The sequence below is a fragment of the Alosa alosa genome, chromosome 19, assembly GCF_017589495.1.
Source record: "Alosa alosa isolate M-15738 ecotype Scorff River chromosome 19, AALO_Geno_1.1, whole genome shotgun sequence".
Classification (NCBI taxonomy): Eukaryota; Metazoa; Chordata; class Actinopteri; order Clupeiformes; family Clupeidae; genus Alosa; species Alosa alosa.
Genome location: NC_063207.1, coordinates 27,521,777 through 27,543,383, shown reverse-complemented (window position 1 = coordinate 27,543,383; position 21,607 = coordinate 27,521,777). Strand labels below are relative to the sequence as shown.

Here is a 21,607-nt window from a genome sequence, read left to right as displayed (position 1 = left end):
CATCTTATATTTGCCCTGATGCTGACCATATATTCTACCAGTGGCTTTGCTGCATAACCAGCGCCCAGACTGCTAGTGTGTGTGCTGTGGATGGAGGGCACTTGTTTGATCATGTTGCACTGCCCTGCTAATCCAGCCCCCGGTGGGGAGGGCACAGCGGTTGGAGCCAGCGAGCGCGGAGGCAGGGGTTAGGGTTACAGCTGGACGCTGGGTGCTGGCGGGCACCGGGCGGCGCCAGCTGGCTGGCTGGCTGACTGACTGGCACTCACCGCGGCGGCCCGGGTAGGTGGCAGGGTAGTACTCGTAGTACAGGTCCGGCTGGTCCAGGTTCCCGAAGGGCTCCATCTCCATCTCGGCGTTCTGGAAGAGGCTGAGCTTGGTGAGCAGGGCCAGCCGCACGAACCAGAGCTGCAGGGGGACCACAGCACAACATGAGCGCACAGATCCACAGCACATGGTGCACAAGCTAATATTAGCTTAAACATTAATATTAGTGCCAAAGTTTATATGACACATCGTTCATTTCACAAAAAAAGGTAAGTTATGCTACCAATAGGATATAAACAAGAATGCCTCCAGCGCAGACGGATGATATTCCTTTATTTTAAGTGTGTGTTTTATTTCATTGACAGGTCAACTCCCCGTAATTTAGTCCGTTTTATGCAAAGGCATGCAAACACAATAGCGGCGCGGTGCCACATGAGGCTGGAACATCAGAGAGACTAGGGCTCTTTGATATGAGTGGATGCTGGGTGCGTGGGGACCCCGGTGTGGCTTGTGTGGGCGCTGGGCCGGGGAGAGTGCGGAGAGTGCGGGGAGCAGCGGGAGCGGTGCTGAGCTGCCAGCACCCCTCGCCTCACCGCTCCGCTCCACTCCACTCCACTACAGGACACTTCAAACACCCGTGTACACGTACGACTCATCAGGGGCCAGAGATGGGTGTTTGCCGTTGGTGTGTGTGTGTGTGTGTTTGGAGAGAGAGAGAGAGAGAGAGAGAGAGAGAGAGAGAGAGAGAGAGAGAGAGAGAGAGAGAGAGAGAGAGAGAGGAGTGAGTGAGTGAGTGTGTGTGTGTGTTCTGGGTGCATGGGGTGCAAAGGGATGATCATGTGTGACAAATATAGCTGGAAGTATTAGTGCACTTCTGGGACTGGTCTCATACAGGAGAAATTGTTGATGTGTGTATTTGTTTGTTTGTTGTGTGGGCCTGCCTGTGTGTGTGTGTGTGTGTGTGTGTGTGTGTGTATGTATGTATGTATGTGTGCACGTATGTGTATGCCTGTATGTGTGTGTGCATGTTAATGAGTAGCACACAGAGAGATATAAAAAATGACAGATAAACAGACAAGAAAGAAAGGGAGAAATAGACAGTGTACGTGAGTGTACGTGAGTGTGTGTGTGTGTGTGTGTGTGTGTGATATGTAGAGAGGGGAAAAAAGAGTGGTGGTGATGCAGTTCTCTGATGTGTGGGGCGCTTGTCTGCACACGTTATCGTCATGCCGGGGGCACAAAAACAAAAACAAGCGCCCTCCCCCTTCAACCCCCTCCCCAACATTGATTCTCTTTCCCCTGCCTCCCCACGCATTTCTGCCTACATTTCCCACGTGCCCCGGTGTGGTGTGTGTGTGTGGAGGGTGTTGGGCTCCTCACCTGCAGGGAGTCAGTGGTGTGGCTGGTGGGCTGGCCGCTCTTGCCGTAGCCCTGTCCATGCGCCGTCAGCAGCCGGCCAGTCAGGTCCACGGCCGCCCTCCAGTTCCTGGTGCTCTAGGGGTCACCACGCGGCACAAGGTGAGGGGGAGAAATGAACCCATTAAGCCAACAGCTGCTTCCACAGGAGGGTGTACGCGAGTGTGTGTGTGTGTGTGTGTAATTGTGTGTGGCCCTGTAATTGTGTGTGTGTGTGTGTGTGTGTGTGAGAGAGAGAGAGTGTGTGTGAGTTCTTGGTCTGCTATTGGTCATGATGAAGGTCAGTGCGGCCATTCCCGGTGATCTAACCGCGTCATCCATCAGTGCTGCGGCTCTAATTACGAGCCCGCTTTTTAAGCAGGCGTGCGGGAGAACGCCACTCCAACAGGAACTCAGCTGACCTGTGAGAGGCCTGACCAGCCGAGCGGGACGACCTGGAGGAGATGTCACCCCGGCCTGTCAGTCTGACGGACCGGCTCCCTCTGTGCTTTGCTCAGTCACTCTCTCACTCCCTCCCTCTCTCCTTCTCTCACTCCCTCCCTCTCTCCTTCTCTCGGCTTTATTCCCTTGTTCCCTGCCCCGTTCTGTGCCATACTCTTTGCACGCCTCTTTACCATCTCCTCCTCTCCGCTATAAGCTTGGAGCCGCTGCGGATTACATCTTCTTTAGTTTCACTCCTCAGTCTCCTCAATTCCCCTCAAACACACACTTTTGTAGCACACACTAGTACACACTCTCAGGTTACCTGCATATTTTTATCTATTTTCCCTCCATCTACTCTAACCTCATCCTCTCCTCTATAACGATTCCTCTCTCCCTGAATCTATCACCCCATCTCTCTCTCTCTCTCCCAACCCTCTCCCACTGCCACCTCTGTCTCCCACTGCCCACTCCCCCCATGTCTATCTCTCTCTCTCCCAACCCTCTCCCACTGCCACCCCTCTCTATCTCTCTCTCTCTCCCACCCCTCTCCCACTCCTACCCCATGTCTCGCTCTCTCTCTCTCTCCCAACCCTCTCCCACTCCCACCCCACCCCCCCTCTCTCTGTCACTGGCCTCTGTGCCTCTAAATCTTAATTAGGGGGAGAAATGAAGCTGCAAACGACTGGCAGGGAAATGGGCGAAAGCAGCTGCAGCCACTGAGACAGAACATAAAAAAGTCAATGGGACTCGAAATGTGGGGCCATTATGATGTGGGGCGCATTCCGGAGACTTCCACGCACGCTCCACGCCCACAACAAAACCCTCATAAATCTATCAACATAAACAATGACATTTGAGGGGGGGAAAAAATCCTTAAAACCTGTCAACACCAACAAAGCAACACACACAATGCCAGTTGAGGATCCAGCTGATGAAATCGCTCTACTGAACACTGACTACCAAAGTGGTGTATCTGAGAGGTATGTGTGACGCATGTTCCGTTATTACATATAGAAAATGTGCAGCAACGGCAGTACGACTTGTTCAGACCATAATTTATAGTGTGTGTTTGAGAAGGCAGTTAGAGAGAGAACAGGAAAGACATATATATATATATCATATATATATATATATATATATATATATATATATATATATATATATATATATATATATATATATATATATATGTCAACATATATATATATATATATATGAGAGTGAGTGAGAGAGAGAGAGAGAGAAGCAGGTGGAGGAGTAACCTGCAGAGGGGACAGGAGCGAGGACAAAACAATGGTGACAGGAGGAGGGGATGTAGAGGAGAGGAAGAGAGAAAGATAGGAAGAGAGGGGCTGCAGAGAAGACAACAGGGGAGAAGAAGACAGACAGCAGAGGAGAGAGTGGGGAGGGGAGAGAGAAGCAAGAGGGAGCCTGCAGAATGACACAGAATAAAGAAAACAGAGGAGAGGCAGTGAAAGAGTGAGAGAGAGAGAGAGAGAGAGAAAGAAAGAAAGAAAAGAGAGAAAGAAAGAGAGAGAGAGAGAGGGGAAAACCAGAGTGGCATCTGTTGAGGAGCTTGTGCTTTTCACTGCAGGGGACTGCATGCACCACTCTCCAGCTCCCTCCCTTCCTCCAGCCCTTTCAACCGTCAAACTCAAACACACACACACACACACACACACACACACACACACACACACACACACACACACACACACACACACACACACACGCTCACACACACACACGCTCACACACCTCCCCATCCCTCTCCCCCTCTCTCTCACATCAAACTGGACCTTCCGCGCTGCCACGAGTGTCAGCCATTCGTGATGGGCTTAGCCGCACCATAATTGAGACACACTTTAACCCCCACACACACACACACACAAACACCAACCCCTCTACCCCAATTCCTGCATGCCGCACACACGCTCAGATCACACTCATTACTGCCAGTTGGCTCTCTACCGAGGGCTCATTCTGAGGCTCCGCTACGCTAGTGCTAAGCACCTTAGCATGCCTGTAGTGTAGCACTTCTCCTGCTGCTGCTGCTGCTGTGGTGGTGCAGCGCGGTCCAGGCCCCTCTGACCAGCCCGCCGGACGGGTCCCCCTGCTTCCCTAGCGCATTAAATATGGATCAGCCTCGGCCAGGTGTGCTGATGAATAAAATAAAATCCGTCGAGTGATGGACAGCCAGGTAGGAAGGTCCGCATGATCGGTCCATTAATAATGGATGCCTTCATATTGGCCTGCATCAGGAGACAATTGAGTCTTGGCAATAGTTTGGCTAGAAAGGAGGGCAGGTTGAGTAGATTATCCCACCATAATTAGGCCTCAGATTGTGATGTGTAATATTTCATGAGGAAGAGGGTGAATGGGGGATAGTTAAACGGGGCTGAATGAATGCAGGGGGGTTTGACTAATCCTACTGCAGCTTCCAAAAGTCTCCTTCCCTGGCACCAAATGTGAAAATGTATACAGAACGCACAAATAAGATGCAAGTCTGCACACACACACACACACACACACACACACACAGCTTATCTCCATTTCAGCTCATCCTCTCATGCGTGTCACCTAACAGCATCCACAATAGATGGGGAACTCCTTATTTTCCTGCACACCTTTAACAGAACACAGAGAGAGAGAGAGAGAGAGAGAGATATCAGTTTCATTTAGGCTGGCCTTCACCTAAACTGAGGGTAAGACGAGCCACAAAGGCCTGGTAGGCAGACACAGCGGTGCAGAGATAGGCACTAGCATGACGAGTCAGCCAGTATCAGCTCATGTGGAGCAGGTGAATAAGGACCGGCCTCAAAGGCTCCCAGTCCAACAACAGAATAGATCCCCAAACAGGCGCTATCTGGAGTGCTCTCTCAGCACCGGTGAGCACACAGACTAGTATGGATTTAGTTTATTCCCAACAAGAGAAGGATTTTGAAATGCTTGTACACGCACAGGCACAGGCACAGGCACAGGCACAGGCACCTTTGCTTTAGCAACTTGCTTCATAACTTCATAGCTTCATATTGAAGTCTGCAGCAACATGCTGTGTTCTCTCACTGCACCAAAGTTCAAAGCTCAGATTTGGAGCCCCCTGTGTGGAGAGTAAGGACACAGAGAGCGAGCGGAGAGTCCAGTCAGCCGTGTGAAACATGAGGGGTGTTATTCACACAATGTTAAGGCGCACACTGACCTCTCATCTTCATGTCCGTGTGGACATAACATTTGACATGAAAACTGGGCATTTTTTCCCTTCCGAAACATTCCGAACATTCAGCAAAACAGTTTGGCTTTTCGCGTGCCTTTGTGTAGCATCACTGCAGTGGGCAGTTTGTGGGGCAGCACTGGCTCTGCTGGTCGCCCGTGCAGGTTGAAAGCGAGAGGCGTGCCTGGCTGGTCCCATGGCAGCCGCTGATGTGATGGGGGAGAGACTGCTGCAGGAGGCGGAGAAACAAATAAATAAAAAAGTCTCCCCCTGCTGAGAGCAGTCCTGCATCACAGAGAAGCCTTCCCACAGCCAAGGACAGCTGCCCCGCTCTTCAGCTCAGCTCCTCTTTTGGGTCTTTCTGCCCTCCTCAGACTCTCCTCTCTTCTTTTCTCTTCTCTTCTCTCGTTTGTCACATCCTCCTCTACTCTGTCATTCCATCTCCATTTCTTTCTCCTGTCCTCTCTTCTTGATTTTTTTTTCTCTTCTATCATCTTTTTCCATGCTATCCTTCCCTCCTACCTCTCTGATCTATAAGCTAGGCCCATGTATCTTATAGACCCAGCAGTCGCTCTGCTAAATATACATGGCTGTTTCACTGACTTGACTCGGTCAATTTGGTATCGAAAACACCAGAACCTGACTCGAGCCTTAAAATAAATAAATGATAAAAAAAAAGACAAAAAGAACTCCCCGAGGCTCTGGAGCAATTCAGAAGGTACACTAAAGACGCTCGTATGGCCAAACACACCTGCTGGGTAGAGATGAACACATTCACATAATGAACATTTGGCTCCACAGGCGGTGAGGTATGCCCACTGCCAAGCTGACCCTCGCAATAAACAGCGACTTTAACAATGAGGCTCTGATGTGCTTGTTCCCTGAGACGCCGCTCGCGCTGGGCTGTCACTCGGTGGGGATTATTTAAGACAGCTGCACAGACAAATGAATTGCCGACGCCACTGGGAAAGCACGGCTAAAATAACGGCTTTTGCGACACGTTGTGCAACGCGCACTGAGGAAATTAGATGTGACCGGCACACACGCAGGCTTCCTCTGGGGTGTGTGTCTGTGTGTGTGTGTGTGTGTGTGTTGTTTGTGTGGGCGTGTGAATATGCTGGCGTGTGTCTCAGGCTTCAGCGAGATGGGAGATGGAAAGAAAGCACGGCATCTGTTCGGAGCACTGGCTCTCCACTGCTGTGGAGCCTTATCCTTCTTTATCATGCTCCGTCTCTCTCTCTCTCTGCTAAGGGGCTGCGGTGGCATGTTGCTTTGTCACACGTTGCAGCCGCAGTGTGACTCACCACCAGCAACCACCATGAGTCAGGGGAGAGTCCTCGGAAGTGCGTCCGCCTTGGGGTGGGGTGATGTGGGGTGCATACCGCCACACTGAACCCCCAACCCCCCCCCCACCCACCCACCACACACACACACACACAAACACACACACACACACACAACCCACCACCCCCTAGCAAGCTACCATCAACCCTGAACTAGCCACAGGCTGGATGCAGCCTTGAGCTACAAAACAGAGGAACAGCACCATGAGGAGGAGGATGTAGGCATATGTGCAGGCAGAGTGCGTGCACACACACGCACACACACACACACATGCACACACACACACGCACGCACGGACACACGCGCACGCACACACACACGCACGCACGCACGCACGCACACACACACACATCTGCACAACACAATCAATGCCAGTGGCAGTATATAATGATGGCATAAAGGCAAGAGACTTGCTGGCATGAAAACTTGGTCTCGAGAGCAGGAAGGAAGAACTGAAAACCAAATTAAAAAACAGGAGAGTGAGAAACCCCCAGTCTGTTTCACAATAATATGAAATGAAATGACGGTCTGTTAAAAATGAATGCAATCACTGTCAGACTCAACAGAGGCACCGAATGTCAACCAGCTCTCAGTCTTGCCCCTCCTGATACAGCGAGACGCCAGCTGCTATCCTCAGGTTACATGGAGCATGGCATTGTTTCTGCATGCCTGAAACAGTAGCGGGATCGATACATCGATCGGTTGTTAAGCCCATGTTTGTCCCTGTGCATTAGTTGGGGGACGCTGGCCTTGTGGGAACCATTGTCTGCCTGAGTGAAAGCCCACTGACATTTACTTACCTCCATCTCAACCTTCCTGCCTCCCCCTCTCTCATTCTCCCCCTCTCTCATTCTCTCACTCTCTCATTCTCTCACTCTCTCATTCTCTCACTCTCTCATTCTCTCACTCTCTCCTTTCTCTTCCCTCTCTCCCTCCCTTTCTCTGTCCTCCCTCATGCTCTTTCTCTCCTATCGAGCATTCTCTCTCTCTCTTTCTCTTTCTCTCTCTCTCTCTATCCTAGCACACACCCACGCTCGAATCCACGCCGCTGACGCACACAAACTCTGGCACAGGGCAGTATTTTAAGTCTGCCAGTCGAGTAGTCTGTGTGTGTGTGTGTGTGTGTGTGTGTGTGTGTGTGCACGAGCGTGTGTGTGTGTGTGTGTGTTTGTGTGTGTTTCCAGGCCTTTTCCCTCGTGGCTAGGGCAAGAGCACACTTGGCTGTCTGCATGGGCCAGGTGTGTGCCTGTGTTTGTGCTGGTGTCTGTGTGACTGCGCCAGTGTGTGTGTGTGTGTGTGTGTGTGTGTGTGTGTGCGCGCCTCCAAAACTGTGTGGGCAGTGGCCCGAGAGGGCACTCTGAAATATGCACACGGCAACTATGCATTATACATGCCCTAAGCTGGATTCTACATCTCCATCTCTGTCTCTCTCGCTCCCTCCATCCCACCCTCCTCCTCCTCTCTCTATCTCTCTAGTTTATTTCACCTCTTTCTTTCTTTCTTCTCTCTCTCTCTCTCTCTCTCTCTCTCTCTATAGCTGAAGTTTTAAATACCAGCTAGCAGGTCAGGGTGGTGTTGGGGTCATGGCTCGTCCCCTGCTGATTAAAGGCGCACTGAAGGAGGCAACTTCCCAACTCTGTGGCCAGCTCCAGCTCCAGCCCCACCAGCCCCACAGCTGAAGCAGAAAATCAAGGGAGTGTTTTGCTTAAGCTCCCCCGCGCCCACATCCCTTTTGAGGGAGCGAGCCGACACGAGGAGGAACTGGAACAGAAAGCTGTAATTGCGAGAGGACCTGCGTCTACCACAGTGGCCATTTTAATGGCCCTTTGAAGAACCGGAGCCAGACTTGCATAGAAAAGTGACAGGCTGTTTGTTATTTCTGCGCGGCGCCGCTCCTGTGGAGAGCGGAGCGCTCGGTGCCGCCGGGCCGACCCGGAGAGAGAGAGGGTTGAGGGGATGGAGGGAGCCGGACCGATTTAGCAAGCGACCGGCCCGCAGGGAGAGGATGGCTGCTGGGATGGGGCAACACTTCAGCAGACGCGGGTCTCCAGCAAACAGGCTCTCCATCTCTGTCGGTCTCTGTCTCGCTCTCTTTCACACACCCACACTGCTCTCTCGGTCTCCTAAACACACACACACACACACACTCACTCGGACACAATCTACTACACACAGACAATAGGCATAGATACACACACTTCTTTCTCACTGTCTTATGCATAGACACGGTCATCGCTCTTCTGCCTGTCTTCCCAAAACATACACAATCACTAACACACACACACAAACACACACTAACACACACACACCTCCCCACTCTCCCTCTCCTTGTAAGAAGGACGTGGGCACAGTGGGTAGGCCTGGGCTTCAGTGCGCGCGTCTGTTTGACAGTTCTGCTCCCGGGCAGCGCAGCGAGGCGGCCGCCCGACAGGAGCCACAGACCTCAGCTGGGGAGAGCCGCTCTCAGCCCTCACCCAACCCCCAGTGCCCTTATGCGGCAGCACTGCGCCCCCACACCCCGGGGGTGAGAGAACACCTCAAAATACCTGGAGCACACTCAAGGGCATCACACAGACTCAGTATGTTGTTGACGACAAAAAATAAATAAATAATGGAAACGCTTCATGGGAATTGTAAGTGGTAATTGTGTGAAGCAGTGGCTGCAGCCGCTTTGGGACTCCTGTCCGTCATTGTGTGTGGAGGAGGAAAAAAAAAACCTTATGGTGCATTATACACGGTGAAATTTGAGTGTGAGAACAATCTGTGAAAAAAACATGGCATATGTGCGCAATGTCAAATGAAAATAGAAAGGGGACACGTAAAGGGGAAGGTGATTCAGCAGAAAGTCAAAACAGACCCCACCCCCCCTTCTCCCAAAATTAGCATATTCATGCGATGCAATATTGCCTTAAGCAGCACCCTAATCACAGCCCCCATATTGGTGTAAGTGTGACTCACAATTAGCTGCTTGAGGCCCAGGAAGGACTGCTCCACGGAGCTTGCTGTAAGAACCTGACGCTTGGTTGCTGCCTGGTCTCCCAGGAAACGCAGCATTAAGTCCTTCACTGCATCACCCTGGAACAACAGGAACCTTTCACCGGCTAGGCTATCACATTTCTACACACATTACTAGACCACACAATGACCAGACTGGTCCAGCTTTGAGCATCTAGCTTTTTAGTGAATCCTGATTGCATGATGTCATCCCTATTAGGCCTAGAAGAGAGATTAAGTTGCTTTGGCAACACTTTGTTTGTGAATGGTCATCAATAAAGCTTTTGAATTTAATTGAATTAATTAGCCTAATGTCTCATGCAGTCATAGAGGCTAATATTCCAGCATTCCACTCAGTAGTTGATACTTATTGTGTAAAATATACGCTTAAGGCAATTTGGTATAGTATATTTTAGAAGAAAAATATCCACAGTGAACAATGTGAGACGGAGGCATGTATTACCATCAAATACCATTTGGTGCATAGTGGCAAGTTTAACATAACCGCATGGTGCAAACTCACCTGTAAATTGTCAAACTTCAGCCCTGGCATGGACAGACGCTCCCTCTCCACATGCACTGTGTTCAACTGCTGGGTTGCCACAGAGATCAGCAGCTTCCTTGTCTCCTCTGAGGGCAGCCATGCGTCATGGCGCCGGTCAACCTCGCTCATGCTCAGTGCTGTGGCAAAGGGGTCATCGCTGCCTGAGAACACAGCCTGCAGCTTGGAGAACGGCGGGGTGGCTTCGGCCGCCGAAGGGGCCTTTGGGGCACTGTCCATTGGGGGGGCGTCGAAATAGGAGCTGGGCGTTGTGGTACTCTCCTGAGGAGCCGCGGCGGGCATTGCAGGACCCGTGGAGGAGGAAGAGGAGGAGGACACCTGCCGTTCAGGGGTGCCAGACGCTTTGGGCGACTCGGCGTTAGGGTTGCTGACGGAGATAAAGGAGGATGAGGTGGTGAAGGAGTCGAAGAAGTCCGAGGCGGGGTTGACACCGCCGTTGTCGGAGAAGAACTTGCTCAGGCTGGGACTGGGCTGGCACACGAGGGGCGCCTCGGCCAGTTTGCTGGGCGTCTCAGCGTTCCCGCTGCCGCTGCTGAAGCTGGGCGACTTCACCAGCGTGGGCTGGAAGCCGTCCGGGACCAGCATCTTGGGCGGCTGACCCTGGCTGAAGATGGTGCACACTGGGATGGGTTCGTCCTTGGGGGTTGACTCGCTAGCTCCTAAATCTACTTCCTGAGCCACAAACTCAGAGCTGGGCAAGTCTTCTGGTGGCTGCACAGAGACAGAAGTCTCTTTTTCACCTTCTTGAGATTCATCGTCTTTCTTCTCTTCTATCTTTTCTTCCACTACCGTCTTCCCTGCAGCTGTGAGAGACTCCTCTGGTGAGAGTGACTCCATCTTGATTTCAGTGGTGGTCTGCTCCTCAGTGGCCTCAGGTTCTAATTTCTCTCCCACTTCCTCGTCATCAGGCTCTTTGGAATCCGGTGTGTGACTCTCCTCAAACTGCTCCAGTAGAGAGTCCATGGGAACAACGTCGTCCTCCTCACTGTTATTAGGCGAGTCAGAGATCATGACACTCTCCATCATCTGGTCATTTAGTTTGTCCATCAGGCTGCCCGAAGCCAAGCTGTCATCCTGGGGAGAGCTGAAGGGCTCCCCGCCAAGGTCAATGCTCTCCTCCGGGAAGAGGACATCGCTGGCTGGGATAGTGGAAGAGGAGCTGGACTCTGTTGGGGCAAGCACTAGATCCTGAGGTTTCTCAGGCTCAGCAACTTCTGTGATGTCCAACGTCACAGGCCTTTGGGCGGGACCTTCACTGCTATCCATGTCTCTGCCCTGTCAGCAAGACCTAAGAAACGTCAGAGTTAAACAAACAAATATGGTAATTAGCCGAAGATAAATAGCACATTCCCTTTTCCCGAGAAAATGACTCACAATAAGCTTCTAGACATAGACCTTGTTGACCTAAAGGCTTCTGAAACGTCACATCAATATTTTACAAAACCCTCCATCACAATCAAGAGCCTTGCACAGAAACATTTCCACTAGATCCATCCAGAACTCGTCACAGCATGTTTCAACCAGATATTGGTACATCAGCTAGCGAGCCTTATGGCTAGCTTCATTCATGACTTGTCTAAATTATTCAGAGGGACTGACAGAATTTAGAGAGCAAGTGGTATATTGAACAGATGTGAGTCCTTTGGTAAAATCATACTCTTTCACTGACCGTGCACCAAGATGTCTCAAGCCTGGGTAATGACTTTCATGCTGACGTTAACTATGCTACGTTATCGCTGGTAACGTTACGTTGGAAGTGAAAGGTTTCCCTCAACCCTCAACACAATAGATTGTTAAATAAAAGACAGTAATAGGCAGGGTTATAAACCAAGGATTCAATAAGAACACTAAATTGAACAAATATTTCATAATCAGCAGCAGTCACACGACATTTATCAAAGCGTAAACAATCGCATTTACCTTTGCTTGAAGAGGATGACAGCGGTGCAAAAGTACGCATGCGTGAAATACCAGGAAGTAGTCTAGATGGTGTCTGAGATGGGACATTTTCCACGTTTGAACAGAGAATGTCCGTAGACGGGCTCTGGTTTGAATTACTTTTGTATTCTCATAATATTTACGTACGTTTCTGGATGTGCATGCGTTGTTTGAAGGACCAACTACGTCCATAATTTCGAACGATTACTACGAAACGCCTTTTTCGTTTGCGGAAAACAAACAGGAATAATTGATTCATTTACCTGTGGTTGTGCTGCCAAATTGTAATGGTACCTATGATCTTAAATTAAACTAGTTCGAAATGGAAGACGACGCACCTGTTATTTATGGTCTTGAGTTTCAGGTAATGTGTTTACATTATCTTTGCCTGGCACCACTTTTAAATGATCAAGCTAATCATCAGAGAGGATTGCATTGGGCTAACTAGCACTGACGTAGCCTACATCGCTTGCTAAGGTTGCTGTGCTAACCTGATAATATAAAATGATACACTGATTTGTAGAGATCATTGCGAAAAACTGGGTTTAGCGTTCGGTTGCGTTATCAGTAAAATCCTTGGGTTTTTCTGACCCGCTAGATAAGAAACATTGCATGGGTGCCTTGCTACCTACCAAGCCAAACCAGTAGATGTTAAAAGTTATAGCTTACTACAACTATATAAACTATAAATATTGCGTTTAAAGATGCACGGGGAACATAAAGGGGTATTTCATCTAATGTCGGTGTTTTGAAGTATATGGCATGGTTATGTTGTTACTCGTTGGCAGTGTAGGCTAGTCATTACAGTGCATGATGCCCACCAGAGGTGGGAAAATGGACTTCAAGTCCTAGTCCTACCTCCTCTCTGTGCACCTAGAACAGGTGACTGCGCTAAGCTTGAGAGTTGTGCTATTTAGAATCAACTAAATAATGAAAAACTATGTGGTAGAACTTGGACTTAGAGCCGGAGTTTCCTACTGGTGCCCATCTGGTGCAAACCTACAGTTTACACCCTACACATGCTAAAGTTGACTAAAAATAGGAATAGAAAAATCATCTTTTGGAAATTGATGTTAATGCCTTAATTAAAACAATTAGAAAAAATCCAACCTTTAAGGACACCAATTTTCTTTGTGAATGAACAATGTATCGTAAATAAATAAATAAATAAATGTTGTTCCTTAAAATACAGTGACTCATAATACCCCTATGTTAAATTCCCGTAGAGGCAGGCATATTTTTATTTTTAAAGGCCAGTTATTGAATGGATCCAGGATATTATCCATCCTGATGAAGTTCCCTTGGCCTTTGGAATTAAAATAGCCCCACATCATCACATACCCTTCACCATACCTAGATATTGGCATGGTTTTATTTCAGTTAGCCTGATAGCTGGTTTGATTTGCATTGAGAGATGATCTTATGGAAGATGCCCTGTGCCAATCGTGAGATATGTTGAAGTGTATGTGGTTTTTAGTCAACTTTAGCACGTGTATGTAGAGGGTATGTAAACTTATGAGCACAACTGTACATGAGTCTGAGATCAGATTCAGTTTTACTGTTGTCCCAATTGATATTCACATAAAAAGGAGCAAGACTCGTTGGTCTTTTTTGCCTCCTCTTGACCTGCAGCAGTTTAATAACAGATAAGAACAGTAAAAACAGAAAAAAACATCATCCATGAGACTGAAGATAATCAGTATACATTCTATATGAATCTATATGATTCTATATGAATCTCTGGATCTTAACTGTGATATGCCGTAGACTAGCCTATATATTATTGTTATTGTTATTATTATTATTATTATTATTATTATTATTATTATGAGTGGTAGTAGTAGTATTTGTTGTTGTATTAGTAGTAGAAGTAGTAGAAGTAGTAACATTAGTAGTAAGCTAACGGATTGAGGTGAATACACAATGTCCATGACTTGACATCATCACAGTACATGGTGTCATCACTTGTGATGATAGGCTGTTCATTGTAATTGATCAATCTGTGTGACTGTCTGCAGGCCCGGGCGCTGACAGCACAGACAGCTGAGACAGATGCCATAAGATTCCTCGTGGGCACACAGTCACTCAAATTTGACAATCAGGTATAGTTGATGCGATATGTGGGAAGAATTCATATGAAATATGTTTATAAAAATATTTTATAGTCAGTCTATTTTCCTGTTTTGCAAAGTGCATGTTTGTGATTATGTGTTTTTGCTGTTTTGATTCTGAAATACCTTGTCGATACTACTAATCATCTAATAAATTAATTATTAGTTGCTCTAACTTTCCAATGTGTTTGGAATATTTCTCATAATGGCTGAAATAGATAGATAGATAGATAGATAGATAGATAGAAACACACATATATCTCACATACATAAAAATCACTCACAGAAATGTAAAAATTAAAGAGTGTGTGAAGTTATTACAAAGGTCTGTTATGGACTGACCATGTGATGCATTGACCATGATATGGTGCTATGGTAGAGTGTGTGCAATGGTGGTAATGCAAAAGTGAACAGTGCAATAACTTTGCTTGTTATTAAATATGAACTATGACTATGAAAAGACAAGAATTTAAACATAATAGAATTGCTTAACAAACAAGAAAAAGAATATACTTTAAGAACAATATATAACAGGGAATAAGTTATAAGGTGTAGATGTTATGACCACAGTCCAGATTGTGTAGAAGGGCTTATATAAAACAGTCAGATGGACAGCAGACAAAGTGATATGATGGTAGGGGCCGAGAGAGACAGGCTCATGCTGAAAAGTCCATTTCTTCCCTCCCCTTTTGTGTGGCATCGAAAAGTTGGATGGCCCTGGGGACAAGGACCTCCTCAACCTGTCTGTTGAGCATGACAGTGACAGAAGTCTGCTACTGAACATGTTCCTCTTGTTTATTAAAACATTTCTCTGCCATGCCCTTGAACTTTATTCAGACCAGATAAAAACCTGATTTGTCACCACTCCAAAATAAAAGTCTTTATAAAACACCAGAGTTGGCCCCTGATCAGTCATGAGGGTATCATAAATGTGCCCAGTGGGATTAGTTCCCATTCATTGTGGAAGAGAGTGCAGGGGCAACACAGATGCACTGGAAAGGTTATTGAGAAGCAGCAGAGGGAAATGACCAATTAAGCCCAAGCAGCACGCGCCATAATCCACGAGATGATAAAAACCGTCCCAGGCTTTATCCCCCCTCTCATCTGATCCCCTCTGTCCCCATACTTCCCAGCAGCCCTTCCATCATATCTAGCCCCAGGATTAGTCACCAGCCCTCTCTATCTCATTTACCTGGCAGTGGCAATTACTGCTCCCCAGAGGAGCTGCTCATTTTAGAGGCTTTTGGGAAAGCTGGATAATGCTAGCCTGAGGGACTGAAGAAGCAGGGGCTTTGGGTTCTTTTTTTATTATTCTGGTTTGTGTGTGTGCGCCTGTCTCTCTCTGTGTGTGTGTGTGTGTGTGTGCACGCGCATGTGTACGCGCATGTGTGTGTTGTGTAGGCTATATGTCAGTGTATGTGTGCTGTGAAAGACAGCTAGCGCAACCACAGGACAGGTGCAGCGCTGTTGTTGTAGACTAAGCCTCACCTCCTGTTGTTGTTAATTGGTTATAAGCTCTCATTTCAATTCTGAGTGTGGTGTTGCCTGCCTGTGTGTCTATCTGTTGTGCGTGAATGTTTGACATTGCGTTGCCTTTGAGGTCCGTGTGCTTGAGTGGCAGAGACAGATGATATAATTGGCCAAAAGTGAGACGGGTCAATAACCAGGCAACGAGGAAACAGGCAAAAATGAGAGACATGTCTGTCTGCAATTTGCGCCTGCATAATTTGGCAGGAGAATAACTTTGGCCTTTATGGGATCACTGTCACTTCAGTCACATATCACAAGCATAGTTAGGCCTGCTTTTAGATCTCCAATTGAGACTGTCACAAGGAAAATACTCATCTGACATCTCATTTAAGAAGATTGGTTTAGATGGTCTTTTACTTTCCTGTCCACTCTCGGCTTGAGAAGTTAAGCAATAGTATGGTAAGACATTAGTTACATTATTTCAGACCGTATTGGTTATTGGCTTAACTTTTCAACTTCATTTGGACTTAAGTCTCCAGGAAGGGGCTCATATTTGCTGATTCTCTGGTCTTGTGGGGCAGGTTCTGCTGCAGTGCTGCTTCTTGGCATTCCTGTCAGTAGACATCGTCTGACATCAGGCCTCACTCAGTACTCCATGTGTTGCCCACTTCCTTGCCCTGGTCATTAGAGACTGATAGCCTCCGGTCTCAATATCCGAGAGGGAGAGAGAGCTCTCAGTCACTGCTCCCTGCTTGGCCTTCTAGCCTTATTAGTTCATCTAATTGGCAGTGGGGAGGGCTGTGGGGTTGGATGGGAGGGGTGGACAGGGCTGGGCTAGGCTGGGCTGGGCTGGGTTGGGCTTGGGTGGGGTGGGGACAGTTCAACAGACTTAATTTAGCCCTCCTTCCACCTCCTCTCCCCGTGATGGCCACTCCAGCCGCGGTAGCGAGTGGAATAATGATGCCGGTCAACAGGGCGGCCCATGTGACATGAGAGGCGGCCACTAATGTGATGAAACACTCCTGGCGCGCTCCTCTCGCCACGTCCCGCCGCCCGGCAGGCCACGCTTACTGTCATCCCCGGGACTAAAGAGCTCTAACTAAAGAGGCCCCAAAGTGGGGGCCAGTATCCCACCTGATTTTGATCCCCGCTCTCTTCCTCGCCGGTAATTAATATGGCTGGGAAGGAGGCCCAGGCGGTGGAGAGGGATGACTCACTCCACATCTCTGCAATAAGAGGGAATAAATCAGGATGGGGCAGAGGGGGTGGGGTGGGATTGGGGGCTTAGCCATAGCCCAGTTCATCCGGGGCCCTATTACAGGGCCTTCTTTTCCCTCCAATTATCCTGTCCGGCCATCGGAATTTATTTGTATTGCTCCCCGCCATAAAATTATAACTTTGCCTAATAATTTTCATTCAGTGCGGTCCAACCCAAGGTTAATGGTTTCCCCTCTCTCTGACTTTCAGCAGGCTGTGCAGTGAGTGGATGAGGGATTGTGTGTGTGTGTGTGTGTGTGTGTGTGTGTGTGTGTGTGTGTGTGTGTGTGTGTGTGTGTGTGTGCGCGTGTGTGCGTGTGTGCGTGTCTGTGTGTGTAGATGCACTGATGCACCTACCTGTAAAAAGTGGCTTATAGAGAGGAGGGCCATGAGGTGTTGTCAGGTGCAGTCCTCTGGGGCTACAACTCATTACGTTTTCCCCCTGTTTTGGTTTGTTTGTTGATTTGTTTGTTTTGATGTCTTGGGCATCAGCATGAAGCCCGGCGATCGTCACACTTTTACCAGGTGCTGGACGTCCCCAAACACCTATAAAAACAGGGGGTGCAGGATGCATAATTTGTTTTTGTTTTGATGGGAGTTGCGTTCCCATTGGTCATGCTGTAAAATCTGTTTTATTGTGCCTCTGCGTCACACACCAGTCGAGGTACAGCCACAACTAACTTGTGCCCAGAGCAGACATTCATATTTATTTGTGGGTAATGCAGCTAATAAGCTGTTCTTACAAAAAAGCACAACAAGAACATATTTAATTCAAGCTGACAAATTTGGTAAGTTTTGTTCAGTCAGCATGTTATGTTTCACATTATCCGCTTATTGTCTTTTTAGGCCTAGAAGCAGAAGGGTAATTTATTCGGATGAAAATGTGAGATCTCAGACACTGCATGCTCATATCTTACCTACTAGGTCTTTTTATATTATTATTGTCTCTTTATATAAACTGTCTCAGTTAACATCTTGCTAACATTCAACTTGTATCTTGTTATGATATAACTGGAAGTTTGTCTTGCATCACAGCCTGGAACACAGATCTACATCGTTCATATCCTGGATGGTTATTGGGAACAGCATATGAAGAGTTTGGTTCCAAAACGCTACATCTCCGTTTTTAAAAACATTAAAAAGTCAAGCTATTTAATTGTGTATTTCAGGTAATATCAATCAAATTGCAGTTGTGTTGTTTCGATTGAGTAAAGATAAATCAAATAACAATACCCAATTACAATTCTACTGAACTGACTTGGAAAACAAAATGTAAAAAAATATATATATAAATATAAATATATTAATATTAATAATATAAATAAATATATATAAATGCAGAGAGCAAATTTCCCTCATGGGATCAAAAGAGTATACAGGTATATACCGGTATACTCTTTTGATCCCATGAGGGAAATTTGCTCTCTGCATTTATCCCAATCCGTGAATAAGTGAAACACACTCAGCACATAGTAAACACACAGTGAGGTGAAGCACACACTAATCCCGGAGCAGTGAGCTGCTTGTTACAGCGGCGTTCGGGGAGCAGTAAGGGGTTAGATGCCTTGCTCAAGGGCACTTCAGCCGTGGATATGGGCATGGGAGAGCAGTGCTCAACCACTTCCCCCCGCCCACATTTTTCCTACTGGTCGGGGATCGAACTGGCAACCCTTCGGTTACAAGCCCGAAGCCCTAACCAGTAGGCCACGAATTTTATGAAAATTCATTAAAATGGTGGATATAGCGTTTTGGAACCAAATTCTTCATATATTTTTAGCTGTTCTTCATATGGTCATATACAATCAAAATGAATTTGAGGATGATGCCAAAATAAGTTTCCCACAAAACACATGCCCCGAAATTGTTACACAGTTTTGCAGTTAAAACACTGGTGATTTAGGATGTAAGCCATAAGGTGTTTGCCTGCTTGTTGGAGTTATACTGTACTATACTTCTATACTATACTACTGTACTATACTAGTACTGAATACTTAATTTCTCCATTCCTAAACCTCAGCTCTTTCAGCATGGACTGCCTAAAATGGCTCATTTAACAATGTGTACTGCATGATTTGTAAGCACATCGGTTAAACTGTGAGTAGAGCCTTCTTGACAGTTTTGGTCTGTCCACACTCATTGGACTTGGTCCAGTTGGAGGGATAAAGCTGGTAGCTGATCTAGCAAAACAGTTTAAGACTGATGTGACCCTTTCAATCTGTTTCTCACCAACACCCCTGCCCCCCCCCCCCCCCACCAACCCTAACCCGCAATCCACCAACATGGAATGTCTTGCATAACTTGTGAATGTTGCATCCTTTAATGGCCCCTTCAGAAAGTCTGTCAGGACAGAGGTAAGGAGGAGCGGCGGGGAATGTGAAGTCTGGCGAAATCCAAAGCGACGCCTGCGTCTAAGGCTGCACTGATGGCCATATTAAAGGCAGTGTCTCCTTGCCAAGCCAAGGCTCTTTGAACTGCTGCAGGGCATGCATGCTGTGATGTGGGGGAGTTTCTAATAGTCTCTCTCTCTCCCTCCCTCTCTCTCTCCATCACTGCCTCCCTCTCTTTCTCTGTATGACTTTCTCTTCCTGTTTTTTTTTCTGTCCATTTCTCCTCTCCTCTTTTTTCCTTTCTTTTCATCTCTGTGTCACTCGCTCTCCCTTCCTCTCCCTTGGCTCTGGCCTCACCCTCTGTGTCAGCACTCCCTCTCTCTTTTCTCTCCTTCATCCACCTCTCTCTCTCTCTCTCTCTCTCTTTCTCTCTGTCGTTCTTTCTTTCTCCGTTCCTCTTTCTGTGTTCCCCCAGATCCACATCATTGACTTTGATGATGAGAATAACATCATTAATAAGAGCGTCCTCGTGCACCCTGCCGGGGAGATATGGCACATCAGCGCCAGTCCTGCCGACAAAAGTGTGCTGACGACGTGCTACAACAAGAGTGAGTGCCTGCTGTCCCCGTCTCACACACTGCTCCATCTCATCTCATCCCATCCCCTCTCCTCCCTGAGCCAAGCTCATTGGCGTCTCACTCCCTGACTCTGCTCTGTGTGTGTGTGTGTGTGTGTGTGTGTGTGTGTGGGGTGGGTGTGTGTGGGTGGATGGGTGGGTGTGTGTGTGTCTCTTTCTGCTTGCATCCTCCCATTGCACCCAGTTGTCTCTATCAATAGAATTAATGTGGAAAATCTTTAAAAAATGTAACACATATAGACTGACTGACAACAAGACAAAGAGATGGAAGCTCCACAACAATTAACAGCGTTCAGTGGCAGTGGGAGAGAGAGATCACATTTTAATTGTTCCCAAATATAGTCCTGCTGGAGTCACATGACCTCCGTGGAGTATATTATTCAGCGCTTGTGCCAAGATGCAGGAGTCAGTGACATCTTTTCATTCCATTTAGCCATTAATTATCTGTAGTGCGAAAAGGCAAATATTTACATTTTTACTTTTCTCAACCTGTAAAATGCATTCCATTGACTGAAACATATTGCAGAGGTTTGGGGAATTCAAATAATTCACTGGAGTCATCTATTCTGATCATTCTTTAATGGATTTGTGTAACAAAATACATATTCCCCTGGAACCCATGCTTATCAAAACTAGATGTACCGCAAAGCGGTAAAAAATATGACCGCCAGTCAGTCCTGCACATTCTCTCCGCAAAAATAAATCACGCTTGTCAATTTATCTCCATCTCCTACTCCATCCCCTACTCTTGCAACATTTGTATGTAAATGAGTGTGTGCATGTGTGCGTTTGCTTCTGTGTACAGTATATGTGTGCTTCTCTGTGTGTGTGTTTTCGCTTGTGTTTGTTTGTGTGTGTGTGGGGGTAATGGGGTGTGTGTGTCTGCTCGCCTGCATGTGTATGTGTGCATGTTTTATGTGTGTGTGTGTGTGTGTGTGTGTGTGTGTGTGTGTGTGTTTCTGCATGTGTGTGTATGTATCTTTATGTGTGTGTTTGTCTGTGTTCATGATTTGTGTGCGTTGTGTGTGTTCGTGTTTGTGCGTGTGTACTGTATGTACACACGTATTCATTTATTGTGTGCCCCCCAAGGGGGCAGGCAAATTCCCGGAAGTTGGACCACCCATGGAGCTGTGGTTATCAACTCTCTGCTAACCCCATAGAACGCCCATTCATTTAGGATTTTTTTGAAATCCTAATTGATTTTTTTTTTTTTGAACTTCATATACCATATATCCTGTGCCGACATAGTAGTTTCTGTATTAGCTACATAAACAATAGAAGGCAAAACAGGCTCAACTACCTCGTATGTAACGTTGGGTTCCCGTAAGAATAATAGTTAGCATGTCCGTTGTAGGGAAGCTAACTTTTGATGTAATTTGATGCAATTATGCCTGCGTCTTTCTGTCGCACAGTAGGGAGATAACCGTATTGTTTGGATAAGAAGCTAAGTCCAGCCAGCACGGAAACTCATGAACAAATCTATGTAGCCTACAATACCATTTTATGTTAAGGTAAAGCATTACATAGAGGCAAGTAAACCTAATAAAAAACGGCACTAACGTTAATCATTTCAGAGGTTTTCGATGGATTGACAGTAGGTCGGAAAAGTAGAAAGAAGATTAGGCTATAACTTTTTTGTTTTGTTTTACC

The 21,607-nt window shown here is 47.2% G+C and overlaps 2 protein-coding genes across 5 annotated transcripts in view; one reads left to right on the top strand and one right to left on the bottom strand.

The window, feature by feature from the left end:
* The window catches only part of trappc12 (trafficking protein particle complex subunit 12), a 19,874-nt gene extending 7,651 nt beyond the window's left edge, over positions 1 to 12,223 (bottom strand). The window contains exons 1-5 of one of the 2 annotated variants that reach the window (XM_048270801.1): positions 12,138 to 12,223; positions 10,179 to 11,505; positions 9,620 to 9,736; positions 1,648 to 1,761; positions 270 to 408 (exon numbers count right to left, since the gene is read on the bottom strand). In XM_048270801.1, the coding sequence (XP_048126758.1) occupies positions 270 to 408; positions 1,648 to 1,761; positions 9,620 to 9,736; positions 10,179 to 11,483 (1,675 nt within the window). In that variant the 5' untranslated portion in view covers positions 11,484 to 11,505; positions 12,138 to 12,223. Of the gene's footprint in view, positions 1 to 269; positions 409 to 1,647; positions 1,762 to 9,619; positions 9,737 to 10,178; positions 11,506 to 11,886; positions 12,097 to 12,137 lie in introns of those variants that run through there. The other variant, XM_048270800.1, reaches the window with a different exon arrangement.
* The window catches only part of eipr1 (EARP complex and GARP complex interacting protein 1), a 34,930-nt gene continuing 25,510 nt past the window's right edge, over positions 12,188 to 21,607 (top strand). Inside the window, exons 1-3 of one of the 3 annotated variants that reach the window (XM_048270803.1) lie at positions 12,188 to 12,519; positions 14,174 to 14,257; positions 19,796 to 19,928. In XM_048270803.1, the coding sequence (XP_048126760.1) occupies positions 12,478 to 12,519; positions 14,174 to 14,257; positions 19,796 to 19,928 (259 nt within the window). In that variant the 5' untranslated portion in view covers positions 12,188 to 12,477. Of the gene's footprint in view, positions 12,520 to 14,173; positions 14,258 to 19,795; positions 19,929 to 21,607 lie in introns of those variants that run through there. The other 2 variants (XM_048270802.1, XM_048270804.1) reach the window with 2 other exon arrangements.